At 38.2% G+C, this 14,071-nt stretch overlaps 1 protein-coding gene across 1 annotated transcript; it reads left to right on the top strand.

Annotated features, from left to right (window-relative positions):
- The first annotated feature begins 169 nt into the window (after window positions 1–169).
- Window positions 170–13,577, top strand: LOC127527412 (uncharacterized). The gene is made up of 5 exons (XM_051926055.1): window positions 170–310; window positions 9,676–9,750; window positions 11,772–12,088; window positions 12,496–12,824; window positions 12,921–13,577. Exons 1-5 carry the CDS (start codon window positions 170–172, stop codon window positions 13,115–13,117), a joined length of 1,059 nt encoding a protein of 352 aa, XP_051782015.1. The 3' UTR covers window positions 13,118–13,577.
- Window positions 13,578–14,071: the final 494 nt, after the last annotated feature.

Raw genomic sequence — 14,071 nt, forward strand, 5'->3', positions numbered from 1 at the left:
ACAGTTTGACCGAAACACCCTAGCATATACTACTGAGGCTATCGTGCCCGACTCTGAGTACTCTGTGCCTAACAGCTACCCTCTGGACCAGCCTTCTTGGCCGGACCTTCTTATGCCTTCAACTGACCAGATCTAGGAGCCTGAGCCTCCGTTACCTGTCCCTGGTGATATGTATGGGTCAGATAGTTTCCTGGAGAACCGCACAGTACCTGATATTTTTGTACCTGCTAATGATGTCCTGGGGAGCCTAACAGGAGCTGAGGAGAGAGCCATTCAGGCCAGGCCACAAGAAGAGGCCGTGGGGCAAACTGTTAGAGGCTCTGACCGCTGGGAAAATATCACCCAAGGATGTGGATTATGCGGGCATGGCCCTTGAACAAACTGACGGATCCCTGGGAGAAATATTTCGAAAGGCTGTGAAGCGGGGCTAGAGTTGGATGGTGGCTCTGCAGGATATAATAGTGGATCGGTACCTAAAAGTACCGGTCAGGAATGTTGAATAGACCAACCCAGCCAGACACGGTCCACATGTCTGTTTGAAACTAACTCTGTTTATCGGGTTGGCCGCTTTCAAGAGGTTCTGGCTTTTTTCCGCAAACCGTGGCTCAGGAGCCGGGTCATAAAGACTCTGGGCTGCTTCAACATCTTTCTACCTTTTCACAAGATTCATGCCTTTGGTCATTGCGTATATTTAATACAGAAAGGAGAATACAGCACACACGCTGCACTTGTCCTATCTCTTCTGAAAAAAGAATAGGTGAATTTTGAACATCATGTCCTAGGACTGGTTAAACCTGTGGACACAGGCGGTATATCTCCATCATATTGACCTTTAAAGAATAAAGATTATAGAATCTTTTGCATTCTCCATTACAAGATCCATAGTACCCGCAGGAAGTGGGACAATTAAGTGGAGACCCTTTAGTTTGTCAGACTCATGGGGTTAGCGCACAGGTCCATATTCTTAAAGCTGTATCAAACTATTGTTAATTTCAAAGCAAAATGCCGCCAATCATCTTGTGTATAACTAAATTAAATAAATAAACCTTATAAATAGAACCCAGTGCTTGATAATACTTAACACTAATTGATATCATTAAATGTTACTTCTGTGTTTTATTCAGTTTTAATATTTAATGTTTTTAATTTGTCTTTTGCATGTTTTATTTAAAATTAATCTCTTTAAGACATATTCAGACTATTCCAGAATGCACATGTCAAAAAAGTTTATTATTTATTTCAAAAGGTTTCTTTTCATGCTGTTTTTGTCACCTATCACTGTTTTTATACATCATGGCTGTTTCTCAAATTGTAATAATTCCTTTAGAATTCCACTTTTTCATGTTCTTCTTGAATCAGGAGGAACACAAACCCAACTTTTAGTGCCAGATAAGGTCCTAACAATAGCAGGCTAATGTTAATTAACATAATATTAGCAGATGTTAAATAATGTTTTCCCCAACTCTTTGTAGCCCCGTGGAACTGGCTAAATAGATGACCGTTTAGCTGATAATATACCGCAGAACACGTCGGTTCAGTTGCAGTGTGCTGGGAGCTTGGGGGTGATCCCTTGTTGATCCGATTTTAATGTTTTTTAATCTCCTCTGTGACTTAGTATTTGTAAATTTAGTTTTTTACTGTCTTATTTTTGTGATACTTGCTTGATATGGATATGGAAGAGTCAATGTTTCATTTTGGAATAATAATGTCTAGCTTAACTCTGCCCTTGACCATGCTCACCACACAAACATTGATCTTTTGACTCGTATTCAAGAAGATTGCAGACACTTGTTGACTCTTGGAATCCCAGTTCAAACTTACATCCCCTTCACCCTGAATGCTACTAAAACAAAGGGTGCTTTTTCACAAACAGAGGGGAAAAGCCGTTTTCAAGGATAGTGGCCATATGTAACATGGAATACCTAAATGAAAGATTAACCCACACAGTTTTAGTAAGCTTTTAATCCTTGTGCTACCGTATATAATAGATATTATGTAACTATTCACTAAAACATTTTCCTTCTTGATTTGCCTAACATGTCCACAATAAGCCTAATCATCAGCCACGTAGTGTATAGGCTCATATAACATACTATAACTATGCTTATTTTCAGGGGTTCATAACTGCTGTAAAATGGAATGCTTTTAACAAGCATTAACAGAATTTCTAAAACTTTGTATTATACAAAGCACCCTGAGTACCAAAGTGGTTATAGCCGGTTGATGAAAATGCTGTTTTAAATTAAAGCCTGAACAAGATGACTGTGTTCTATTCAACATATAAAATGTTTAGTAAATAAAGAGAGACTAAATACAATTTATAACAAAAATGGAACACCAATGGACAGCTGAATAACCAAGGAAATCTAATTTACCTTGAAGTAACACAGAGTGTTTTACAAATAAACCCCTACAGCCTAAATGTACAAAGAGGAAGTTCCATTTGCAGTGGTGAGATGGATCCAAAGTTGTCATATTGTATGAAATGGTAAATTCAGAGCAGAGCTTTTAAAAGTGAAGCCTAAAGAGAATAATGAGTGGAGTGTAAGCAAAATGTTCTGATCCACCACCACTGAACAATGCACGAGATGGAAAAAGGAGGTGTCAGATTTACAAAAAAATAAAAATAAAAAAAAAAGAAAAAGAAAATAAAAAATCCTGATCCTCAATAGCCCTGACTAGGACCATGTTAATATATTGGATACTCTGTTCCTGGTAATGTAGCTTAAGACAGACCCCAGTAAACACACACGCACTCAAGAAACCTCTGCTGAAGAAGCAACGCTGCGCTGTTTAAAATATTCAACGATAAAATTACCGCTAAAAAGAAAAAAAAAAATCAGAAAAGAGGTTTTCTCAGAGCCCTATTAAGTGCATCCATTACGAGTTTAATAGGATTGTGAGTATAATTATGAATACACTCGCAAGAAAACTTTTTAAAATCTAAAGACGTAAATAAAATCAGACAGCCTGGTCTCAGGTTCCCTGTGTATTAAGATATAATCTCATACATACAGGTACATATTATAATAATAATTTACCCAATGATTCAACAATGGTTCCTGTTCAGGGTTCAGTCAATCTGCCTCCAACCGGCTGTACAAATGAGAGTTTTTATAAGGCAAAAATGTTTCGTTATGTCAGACTTTTAAAAACAGGCGGCTCCGTGCAGAGAATCCTCGGATCCTGTGAGATTCCGTTTCGAACGAGTGCGCATTTCACAAGCGGGTCCTTCAGTACTTAGTTCAGAATACTGACGTCTTGTTATGTCAGAGCTAATACACACCCGGCCTGCACTTTTAAACCAGGCCTGAATATTCTCAGAGGAGAGACCCTGGTTGAAATTTCAGACACCGAGACAAAACTTTATTGATTGGATAACCCGTTTCGGTAACAGAAAAAAAAAAAAACTACTATGGCTTACTTCAGTCCTATGAACATTGTACATTAATTGTCGTACACGTAAATAGATAGACAGTTTGATAGCTAGATATAAATATGTTACAACTTATACACGCACGAGCATACTCACACTCCTACACATGTGCACACGCACGCACATCATGCTGTTAATTAAATCCTGCAAGTTGTAAACAAATATCATTTTTAAAAGGGTGTTACCGGAGAATCAACTTGGAAATATTAATATTAAGGATACAATATAAGGATTCAGCCCTCCGTTTTTTTAAAACATACTCATTCGACGCATATAAGAATTAATAATAGGCTATACCGTGATCCTCGATCTTCCCGACGAAATTCAGAGTTCTCTTTCAGTATTCACGGCTGTTGTGATGTGAGATTTTACATATAACTTGAAAAATATTTTGTATGTCTTTATTTGTAATTTAGGCAAAGCAATGTAATTTAGTGTTTACCCTCCCGCCCTCCCTTAGGAATGGGTCTGTTTGAATTTTACGACATGATTTGGGGGATGTGTCTTAAACCAGTTTGCTGAGTGTTTCTTTGCTTAAGTCATTTCTAGCCCCCTACCGCAAAGAGGCTAAAGTGTACTTTAACGTATGGTTTGGGGGCAGGTGTTAAGATGTTCTATTCCCCCATTGGTCTGAGGTATGGCTGTTTGAAATTGGCTTGTCTCAGAGGCCTTTAAGTACCATGATGTCCTATTGGCTCTAGGGGTTGGACAGAACATCTATAAATGTACATGTTTAACCTCACAATCTCTCTCTTACTAACCAACATCTGAAAGAAGCATCTCTCTTGCTAATCTGTGATGATGAAGACAACACAATGAAGAGCACAGTTTAGCAGCCATTTTGAACAGACATGTGGCTGAAAGCTGAGCTCCAATGATGCCTTAACTAGAGACATTTAAGTAACTACATGTCTGTGCGCTGCCTGAACTACATATCACCATTTAATCAGGTTGTATGGTTGCCGATATTCAAATGTACTTTGCATATTGTTATTATTTATGAATATTACCAATAATACATTGTTTTATGTGTAACTTAATTCCTGTTTGTCTTTTTACTACATCTAATTGCCTGAGGTTATAGATACAGTATAGAAGGGAAGATGGAGATAAGTTCATCCATCCATCAATTTTCCAACCCACTGAATCCAAACACAGGGTCACGGGTGTCTGCTGGAGCCAATCCCATCCAACACAGGGCAGGAACCAATCCCGGGCAGGGTGCCAACCCACCGCAGAACACACACAAACACACCCACACACCAAGGCCAATTTAGAATCGCCAATCCACTTAACCTGCATGTCTTTGGACTGTGGGAGATAACCGGAGCACCCGGAGGAAACCCACGCAGACATGGGGAGAACATGCAAACTCCATGCAGGGAGGATCCGGGAAGTGAACCCAGGTCTCCTAACTGCGAAGCAGCAGCACTACCACTGCGCCACTGTGCCGGTCAGGAATAAGTTATATACAATAATTCCTTATAAACAATGGTAAATCTGTTAGATTAGGCATTCTGACAAAGGCTACATATTAATAAGACAAAAGAGGAAAGTAGAGCAATATACAGTACTAGCAAAATACCCGCGCTTCGCAGCGGAGAAGTAGTGTGTTAAAGAGGTTATGTAAACATATATATATATACATATACATATATACATATATACACATATCTACACATACATATATATACATATATATATATATATATATATATATATATATATATATATATACATATACCCTTCCACATATATATACATATATATATACACATATCAACATATATTTCACACACATATACACACATACATATACACACACATATACATCCATCCATCCATCCATCCTCTTCATATATACATATACACATACATACATAGTGCGTTGTAACACGGGCTGTGATTGTTACATGGGAGGGAGACGACAAATCACAGCTTCCCGCTTTCTAATTGGGCCTGTGATTGGTGCTTTGACTGATGCCCAGATCCCACAGTATGTCCCCTTAGGAGAGGCGTTAGGCGAGTGTAATTGAATAGCGGTGCTGCAAGTTTAGCTTTACACCTGTTTTTAAGGCTTATTGACTGAAAGGGGCTTTCATGAAAAAACTTAGGGCTTTGCTACAGGATACACCCTCCACAAGTTAAGGAAGTAAAAATAAAGGTATATATTTCTGTTTTATTTAAACCTTTTAAGTTTGTATGTGGGCGGCATGGTGGCGCAGTGAAAGGTGCCAGTTAGGAGACCCGGGTTCGCTTCCCTGCGTGGAGTTTGAATGTTCTCCCCGTGTCTGTCTGGGTTTCCTCCGGGTACTCCGGTTTCCTCCCACAGTCCAAAGACATGCAGGTTAGGTGCATTGGCGATTCTAAATTGTCCCTGGTGTGTGGGTGTGTGTGCGCCCTGTGGTGGGCTGGCACCTTGCCCGGGGTTTGTTTCCTGCCTTGTGCCCTGTGTTGGCAGGGATTGGTTACTGTATTTAGGATATAGCGGGTTGGATAATGGATGGATGGACATCTGTATGCATAGCCCTATTTGCCCGTTTTCATTTTTTTTCTTTCTTCAGTAATATTTCAGTAAACCCAGAGCTTGTCAGTTCAAATTCTGGTACTGACACCACTGTGTGACCCTGAGGAAGTCACTTCACCTGCCTGTGCTGCAAAAAACAAAAGTAATGTAAGAAATTGTACCTCAGATGTTGCAAGTTGCTGGAATAAAGGCATAAGTAAAATAGATAAATATGTATTATACACATAGGAACTATTCATTTATTTTCAGTTAAGTCATCTGCAGCAAACCTTTATAAATGAGGGTTTCTCCTTTTTAGATAGTGCAAACTGCTTCTTCTTCATTGAGGTTTTCTCTTGGAGACCTGTTTTCATTTCATTGAAAATTAAAGGAGCAGCTGCCAAAATATGTAGCTTTCTTATAAATTTTTCAACATTGTGTAAAATAACTTTATAAAGTAACATAAAAGTTTTAAAAACTGGTTATCCTTTTACACTAAAATATTACTAAAGGGATACAAAAAAAGTAAAATGCATATGTTGTTTTTCTTTAAGGAGATTAAATATTACTGAAGAAAGAAAAAATAAACTAAAACAGCCAAATGGGGCTATGCATACGAACTTAAAAGGTTTAAATAAAACAGAAATATATAATTTTATTTTTACTTCCTTAACTTGTGGAGGGTGTATCCTGTAGCAAAGCCCTAACTTTTTTCGTGAAAGCCCGTTTCAGTCAATAAGTCTTAAAAACAGGTGTAAAGATATTGACAATAAGCTACGCAAACCCACCAAGACATGGAATCGTTTAAATCAAGTATCATTACATCTTCCTTTCTTAAAGAGAAGTAAGGCAATACTTATAAGCTTATATATATAGATATATATAGACATACATACATATATATATATATCTATATCTATATCTAAATCCCCGCGAAGTACTGCTTTTGAATTTTTATTTAGAAGAAAACCTTTTTAAATTGTGGGAAAATATACCAATAACAATTTGTTAAGGATCTGTTTTTTTGTGAAGCAGCCTTAACACAGCTTTTCCGCTGTTTTATAAACGAACGCCATATAAGGTCTTTCTTTTTCCTTGCTTCACAAAGGAAGGAGCCTTTTTATTAAATCCAAGTGTTCTTCGCTTTTTCTTTTTTTTCTTTTTTTACGATTGTTATAGTTCTGTTTGTATACCACGTTGTCAGTTCAGCACGCCGGTTGTAATATGACCAAGCTGTGCAAGCACACTCTTGAGAATGCAACGTATAGTTGTACAGGAGAAAAGCAATCTTGCCTCAAACCAATGGCAACCTTTTGTAGGTCTATGAACTTAATTTAAACTTTAGGTTTACACAGTGCTTTCTTTCCGAAGTACTTGCACTCATGAATATGTCTGTATGCGTCATTCACTCAAATCCACGCGCTTCGCACCGGTGAAGTACTGCTTTCAAATTTTTATTAAGAAGAAAAGAAAACCTTTTTAAATTGAGGGAAAATATACCAATAACAATTTGTTAAGGATCTGGTTTTTTGTGAAGCTGACTTCACACAGCCTCTCCGCTGTTTTATAAACGAACGCCATATAAGGTCTTCCTTTTTCGTTGCTTCGCCAACGGAAGCAGCCTTTTTATTTAATCCACGGCTTGTCCGCTGTTTTTTTGTTCGTTTATTACGATTGTTATAGTTCTGTTTGTATACCACGTTGTCAGTTCAGCACTCCGGTTGTAATATGACCAAGCTGTGCAAGCACACTCTTGAGAATGCAATGTATAGTTGTACAGGAGAAAAGCAATCTTGCCTAAAATCAATGGCAACCTTTTGTAGGTCTATGAACTTAATTTAAACTTTAGGTTTACACGGTGCTTTCTTTCCGAAGTACCTGCACTCATGAATATGTCTGTATGCGTCAGTCGCTCAAATCCCCGCGCTTTGCACCGGCGAAGTGCTGCTTTTAAATTTTTATTAAGAAGAAAAGAAAACCTTTTTAAATTGAGGGAAAATATACCAATAACAATTTGTTAAGGATCTGTTTTTTTTGTGAAGCTGCCTTCACTCGAGTGATCACTTCGAGCTGACTTGCTGGCTAACCATAAGCGTTACCTGGTAGGTAACCACCCATACAATCAGATTGTGAATCAGACTACGAATGCCGTGAATGTAATTACCCCGATCTACATGGCATCAAATAAATGAACCACAAGCCGTGGCGCAATTTTAGGGGCTTTGCCTCTAGCGCTGACGTCCGAGGTTCGATTCCCGTAAGGGAGTGAAGTGAGCGCTTCGCACCGGCGAAGTACTGCTTTTAAATTTTTATTAAGAAGAAAAGAAAACCTTTTTAAATTAAGTCTTAAAAAGAGGTGTAAAGATATTGACAATAAGCTACGCAAACCCACCAAGACATGCAATCGTTTAAATCAAGACGATGGAGTCGAAAAACACCATCCCATAATATTAGTTAACAATTAACACATTTCTATATGTATTGTAAGCATACAATACAACTGATAATATGTTGCGCTTATTTATCTGGTGTACCGACATTTTTGCACGTTTAACGGCTGAAATCTAATGTGGTTTGTGCCCTTCAGAATGAAAACAGTTTGCATTTAACTTTTTAATAAAAGGCGAGCTTTTAAGCCTGAGAAATCACCCCGTAAATGCACACGTTTAATTGCACATGTGTTAATATGTATGCTTACACAGTATTAAAAGACACTCAACAATTAACGTCATTTACCTTCTTTCCCACGTTTGAGTCTTGCTGTAAATCTCTTCCTTGTTTTCAGTTCACGTGATTACGTAGAAGGAGTGATGACGCGATACGTGACTCCGCCTCCTCCATTAGAGTATATGGACAAAAAAGAGGTTCCAGTTATGACCATTACGCGTAGAATTTCGAAATGAAACCTGCCTAACTTTTGTAAGTAAGCTGTAAGGAATGAGCCTGCCAAATTTCAGCCTTCCACCTACACGGGAAGTTGGAGAATTAGTGATGAGTGAGTCAGTGAGTGAGTCAGTCAGTGAGTGAGTCAGTGAGGGCTTTGCCTTTTATTAGTATAGATTATTCTACCAAGACAAAACAACGGCATGCTGAGTAATGGCCCGGTCTGAACGCTTATTTATATTCCGAAAAGAGCTGTATTTTTCAAATTTGGGCCGTGATTTAATTTAGCAAATGTGTGCCGCTAGCCCCGTTTTAAGACCTCTTACATTGACCACAGGAAGATACAAACTTTTGTTAAAGGCCTATATGTTTGTGATCCTGTTTCTTGTGTCAGCTGCCCAATTACCCGTATCAGCAAAATGCTTGAGCAGTACCCACAGTTGAAGTGGGAGTTGCGCCTCTGGCCTCCCGTGTCGGAAGAGGAATCTCCAACTGTTTCTGAAGGATCTGAATGAAGGATCCCAGTTTTCATGGAGTGGCGAAAAGTGCTTAACTCAGCTGAAAATGAATAACTGTACTTGTTTATTTAAAATGGTGGGGTGTCTTGGATAGAAAAAGGGGTTGTCATAGATACACTTTTTATACAAATATTAAATTATACATACAAATTATAAAGCCAAGGATATATTTTTTTAAACGTGATTTAAAAAGGAACTGATGCATATTTCAAGTGTGAATCGGTCCCGACCTCCTCCCCCCTTAGCTTCAGACGTCCGGAGCTGGGGGCGATGTGCTTTGGAAAGAGAGGCTTTCCAAAGAGTGTTTTGAAACGCCTTTTTTATATCCCCAGAATGACTGCATGTTGAAGGCTTTAGACTTAAGATCCACAGGACAAATGCCAGAGTGGGTTCGAATCCAGCTTCTGGTAAATATTTGTGCTCCATTCACTCTGGGATTATCTGAGTACAATTTTAACGTTTAGAATCTTAATGCATTTCTTCAACAATATGAATCTTTAGCTCTGCTGATTATTTAAAAATGGGAGGTATTGGATAGAACTGGGCTTTTTTAAGATATACTGTACTTTTTTATACAACTTATACATCCGAGGATAGATTTTTTATACGTACGTCTCAAACATGATTTAAAAGGGAACTGCTGCATACCTCTGTGTGATTTTTAAAGGGCTTATATTGAATTAGTTATCTTGTGTTTTACACGTTATCTTTAAAGCCTTTAACTTTTAAAGACCCATCCGTTGTGGAAAAAGTAGCGGCGTGCCCCCGCCGCATGAGGTCGGAAGAAGGGAACTTGCAGACAGCCATTTCCAAACATGCATATACATGTATTTTAATATACACGATTCAATTTGTATTGTTCAACTAACAGCGACAAACTTTCAGCTTGCATATATTATGGTAAATAAATACATAAATAAACTACCAATTCAATTGCCTATGTATGTTGACGTTTATCTGACTTCTGCTGGCATTTGGCAAAACCAAACATCCCCAAATGCATGAAGTGGGCCACAAAATTACATGCTTCATTCTGTCACATACGCTATTTGTATTCACACATTCGCTGAAACTGTTATTTTCATTTATTACAGAAACCGCAAATGTCGACAACACAGCAGTATAAATTCAAGGAGTTACACTTTGCTGTTTGCTCGGGGCGTCATTGAATCATTCCTCCACAGCCAGCGCTCAGTAACAGGTGTTTTATTACTTTTGCCTTATAATTGACTCCACCTTCCGACACGACGAGTGGCTACCTAATGTGATTGACACGCGTTCGTCATTTTCCCATGATGCAAGCCTCTCGTTCTCATTATGTCACGTGGTTGTTTAAGTAGTTGGCGTTCCAAACTTGTTAAAGAGTTGGTGTGTTACAGAAAAGTTATAAAGTGTGTTTAAAATAGGGAGCAGTTTAAATTACTTTACCTTTTGAGGGCAATTGAAATTATTTATTTTTGTTCTGAAATAACAAGTAAGTTCCCTTTATCTGTTTTTTTTCTTTTGTTGAAATGCAAAGATACACTTTAGTTTATTTCGCCAGCTGCTCTTGAAATGATGTACTGTAAACAATATTAATTTTAAAGTAAGATAGAAAAGCAAGGAATTTTATATTTGTCATCGGATACTTTTGGTTAATAAAATCGTAATATGGTTATATAAACATTTAAGTGAAGCTAAATTGGTTACACGACGTTTACTGCCCTCGTGTTATAGAGTTTTTCAGAGCCGAAACAGATAGATAGGCCTTGGGGAGAAAAAAGCACGTGCTAAGCTGTTTTCAAACGCAAATGAGAAATTTGCGTTCTTTTACTGGTAACAGTACCGGCGTGTTAAACCCATTTTTGTGCTTTTTCAGTGCTTTGTGAGCGAAAAAGTTACATTTCTTGCTTATTGTGCATGTTTCAATTAGTCTGCACTGATTTTCATTTTTTGCAATGTTTATATGTAAATTTTGTAAAGCAGTTTTCCGTACATTCAAGCCATATGTAGACCATTGTATGCTTCACAAAAATGAAACACATGCAACTTTTTCATGTGGTCTTGCATCTTGTAAACGTGAATTCATGAAATACAATGCGCTCAAAAGTCATGTCTACAGAAACCATGCAAACTACACACTCTGGGGTCATTTGTATGCTCTTCATTGTTGTGCAAAGAGCAATGCAAAGATGAAAAGGATCTTTTTTTCCATCTTAAGTTACATTTGGCCAGGAATGAAGTTGTGACCTGCCCTTACAAAGGCTGCACAAAGAGTTTAAAGATTCAGTCTTCGTTCACTGCACATATCTCATGAAATCACACGTCTAATTCTAGGAATAGTTGTTGTACCTCTGGCCAAAGTTCTTCCAGTATAGCATATGACAGAAAACCCCACAGAGGATGACACAGGTGATGGTGTAGTGGATATGACTCCTTACTAAAACAGCTTCATACAAGAGTAGGAAATGTTAAACGGGATGACCACACAAAAAGTAAAAGGAAGAAAGCAACATCCAGTGGAAGTGATCCTGACAAAGTTTCACCACATCAGCATGCCTGCATACAAGACACATATGGCTGTGTGAATTGGTGTCCTGATCAGATGCCACTGGGAGAAACAGTAGAAACCCAAAAATGTCATAAGAGAGAATTGAAGAAATTGTTTCTTGAGGGAATTCAAGATTCAGCAATTATATCCCAGAAAATGGTGGTAACATATTATTCGCAGAGAAAGGATATAATTAACAATGTGGCAGTGGAAACGCTTTAAACAGAATAGCTTTTACTTCCATCCATCCATTATCCAACCCGCTGAATCCGAACACAGGGTCACCTGGAGCCAATCCCAGCCAACACAGGGCACAAGGCAGGAAACAATCCTGGGCAGGGTGCCAACCCACCGCAGGACACACACAAACACACCCACACACCAAGCACACACTAGGGCCAATTTAGAATCGCCAATCCACCTAACCTGCATGTCTTTGGACTGTCGGAGGAAACCGAAGCGCCCGGAGGAAACCCACGCAGACACGGGGAGAACATGCAAACTCCACGCAGGGAGGACCCGGGAATCGAACCCAGGTCCCCAGATCTCCCAACTGTGAGGCAGCAGCGCTACCCACTGCGCCACCGTGCCGCCCCTAGCTTTTACTTCTTGAGAAAATTAGTATTATAGTTCACTTTAAGCAATTAAGTGGAATTCATTTAGAAGAAACAATGAGGGAATCCTTTTCAACTAAAGGAAAGAGAGTTCTGGCCTACATGAGAAGCCTTAGAAGTGATAGACACAGAAAAGTAGTTGAAGTAAATGCCTTGTTGAAGACTGCTGAAAAAGCAACATGCAGCAAGCTACATGAGGTTCCGGGCATAGTCTTGCTCCTTTTTGCATATTTCAATGAAAACGAAAATCTGATGTTCTACCAAGTCAGTGACACATGCTTAACAAATGAGGTATCTGTGTCTGCTCTTCCAGCATCACTGTGTATCATTTTTTGTGGTGAGTATATAAGATGCTGAACTTCTCTTTTATATATATTTTCCAAAACAAAATGTTAAATATTAAAGTATTTTGTTCAATGTTCATATTTTTCAGGAGACTCTCTGCTGACTGCAAGTTGCTTCATGTTAAGTGTTGATAAAAATGATGTCAAAGAGAATATTCCAGTATTTTTAGAGGCCTTCGAGATGATGTTTGCTGCTTACTACATTTTCAATATTCAGTATCCATCTGATGTAGGATCAACACTAGAATTCATACAAAGGCAAGTTTTAGTAAAACTCTATAGGTAGCTTATGCATTTCAGTTGTTTAATGGCATTATTGATGACATATATGTGTTTGTGTGTATGTTTGTAGGTTTGTAAAAGGTGGTCTGATATAATTGATATCATTGTATGTGGATGGTCAGTTTTCAGACATTGGCTGTACTGGAAAGTTACAAGCACCTTGTGGTGTGACCGATGCCGAAGCAATGTCCAAGAATTAACAACCGTACTGGTATCATGTGTCTTATTATATTTTCACTTTGACTGAATCTGCCATTAGTTCTAGATTCCCAAGTATAAAACATTACAAATTTTTATGTTCACTTAAACTATAACTTTAATTATTTACCTTAGATGTTTTGCCAACATCAACCCAGAAAGAGGCACAAAAGTTCAGCGGAGCAAGTCAAAGAAACGGTATGCTGTAAACCCAAGAGTGTTCACCTTAATTTCTGCACTTGCAGATTTTGAATGGAGGCAATGAAATCAAAGTATTAACTGAAAAAGGCAAGTTTTTACAATATTTTAAATGACCAGAGTATTATGATTAAATCAGAAATTTTGAGAACATATCTGTGGCTTTATGCACTATTTACATGTTGCAATATTGCATGATTGTTTTATTTAATAATAAACTTTTACCAAGAGAGTTGACCTTGAAGGTATATTGTAGCTCATTTACCTTTCTCATCTGCTTTGCAGGTATTGATGACTTGAGCCTTGAAATTACACTACTTGAATGGTTGAAGTCAAGCCTGAAAGAGTTTACTACGGGTTCAAGGTTTCTGACTTTTAAAGAGACAGTAAGGGCAAATGATGTGCTTTGAGTATTAACAGTCCAACATCATGCCTTCTGTATCTGTACATACATCATCAAGGGATTCAAAGTTGAAAATTTGTTGAGTCACAGTTAATATGGTGGTTAGTGAAAACAGAGCATACTTAGTCTATTGCTTAATCTGGTCTGCACCTAACTGTC

The sequence above is a fragment of the Erpetoichthys calabaricus genome, chromosome 4, assembly GCF_900747795.2.
Source record: "Erpetoichthys calabaricus chromosome 4, fErpCal1.3, whole genome shotgun sequence".
NCBI lineage: Eukaryota > Metazoa > Chordata > Cladistia > Polypteriformes > Polypteridae > Erpetoichthys > Erpetoichthys calabaricus.

Coding starts and splice junctions, on each gene's coding strand:
- LOC127527412 (XM_051926055.1), top strand. CDS start 170: ATGTATGGGTCAGATAGTTTCCTGGAGAACCGCACAGTACCTGATATT. Junction 9,751..11,771: donor GGGTTCGAATCCAGCTTCTG/GTAAATATTTGT, acceptor TTACTAAAACAG/CTTCATACAAGAGTAGGAAA. Junction 12,825..12,920: donor ACTGTGTATCATTTTTTGTG/GTGAGTATATAA, acceptor CATATTTTTCAG/GAGACTCTCTGCTGACTGCA.